At 33.9% G+C, this 886-nt stretch overlaps 1 protein-coding gene across 1 annotated transcript; it reads right to left on the bottom strand.

Annotated features, from left to right (window-relative positions):
- Nucleotides 1-173: 173 nt before the first annotated feature.
- Nucleotides 174-587, bottom strand: TRIADDRAFT_62864 (uncharacterized protein; the record flags this gene model as incomplete). The annotated part of the gene is made up of 2 exons (XM_002118833.1): nt 174-331; nt 422-587. Coding segments are annotated over 2 exons (324 nt in total), but the record flags the coding sequence as incomplete, so codon positions are not given.
- Nucleotides 588-886: the final 299 nt, after the last annotated feature.

Here is an 886-nt window from a genome sequence, read left to right as displayed (position 1 = left end):
ATCGCATTATGAGCGTTGAGGATGAAATGATTGTAGATAGGACTATTCCATTATGTATCCATTTCGTTCACTAATGCAAAATGATCAGATCCTCTTCGTCTCCTATTTCTAGAGCATCTTATTTTATATTTATTTGTTACGTATACGATGACTGTCATTAAAACGATACTAACGAAAACTGCAATTGCTCCAGCTGGATTATAGCCAGATCCATTTGGAATATGATCGTCTGGATGATGATTGCTATGATTACCATTAGGATGCTGAACTTCGGGGATTTCGATAATAGAAATATTAGCAGCAATTCCACTATTGCCTGTCCAAGGAAAAGCTAAAAATAATGGCAAAATAAGCTTCAATTCGCGTAGTGCAATAAAGATCATAGCAATCATACTTTTATTAAATAAAAATTATAGAAAACCTGTGTAAAATTCAATATACAATTCATTGGTTGAAGAAGTATATTCGTCTGCTAAAGTTGCAGAGCAAATTGTTGCTAAGATTTTGGAATTACTGTCTGGACCATCAAAAATTCTCATATAACAATTTACACATGGAATGTTAGGTGGCAATACAATGTCAGCCATAGAAATCTTGATAGTATCGTCTATTTTTGGAGCCTAAGTAATAACAGCAGGTAATTGTAATCCTATGACATTTCTAGGCGTCATATATTGCTGTACTTGTAGAGCAAACCTGAACTAGCCATTGATTATAACAATTGCTTTTACCAGAATAGCCATCTGGATATCCTGGCGTAGATAGTACCGTATCTTCGCTAATAATTGTGGTAACGTTATCACAATATTCAACTTTTCTTGCAACATAGTAAGCACTAAACCCGTTATAAGTTGGCTCAGTATCATCTAAAAGTTAAGTTTTAAAT

Source organism: Trichoplax adhaerens, genomic scaffold (genome assembly GCF_000150275.1).
Source record: "Trichoplax adhaerens TRIADscaffold_1729 genomic scaffold, whole genome shotgun sequence".
Taxonomy (NCBI): Eukaryota; Metazoa; Placozoa; class Uniplacotomia; order Trichoplacea; family Trichoplacidae; genus Trichoplax; species Trichoplax adhaerens.
Note: the sequence above shows the minus strand (reverse complement) of the source record. Positions and strands in the feature narration are given on the sequence as shown.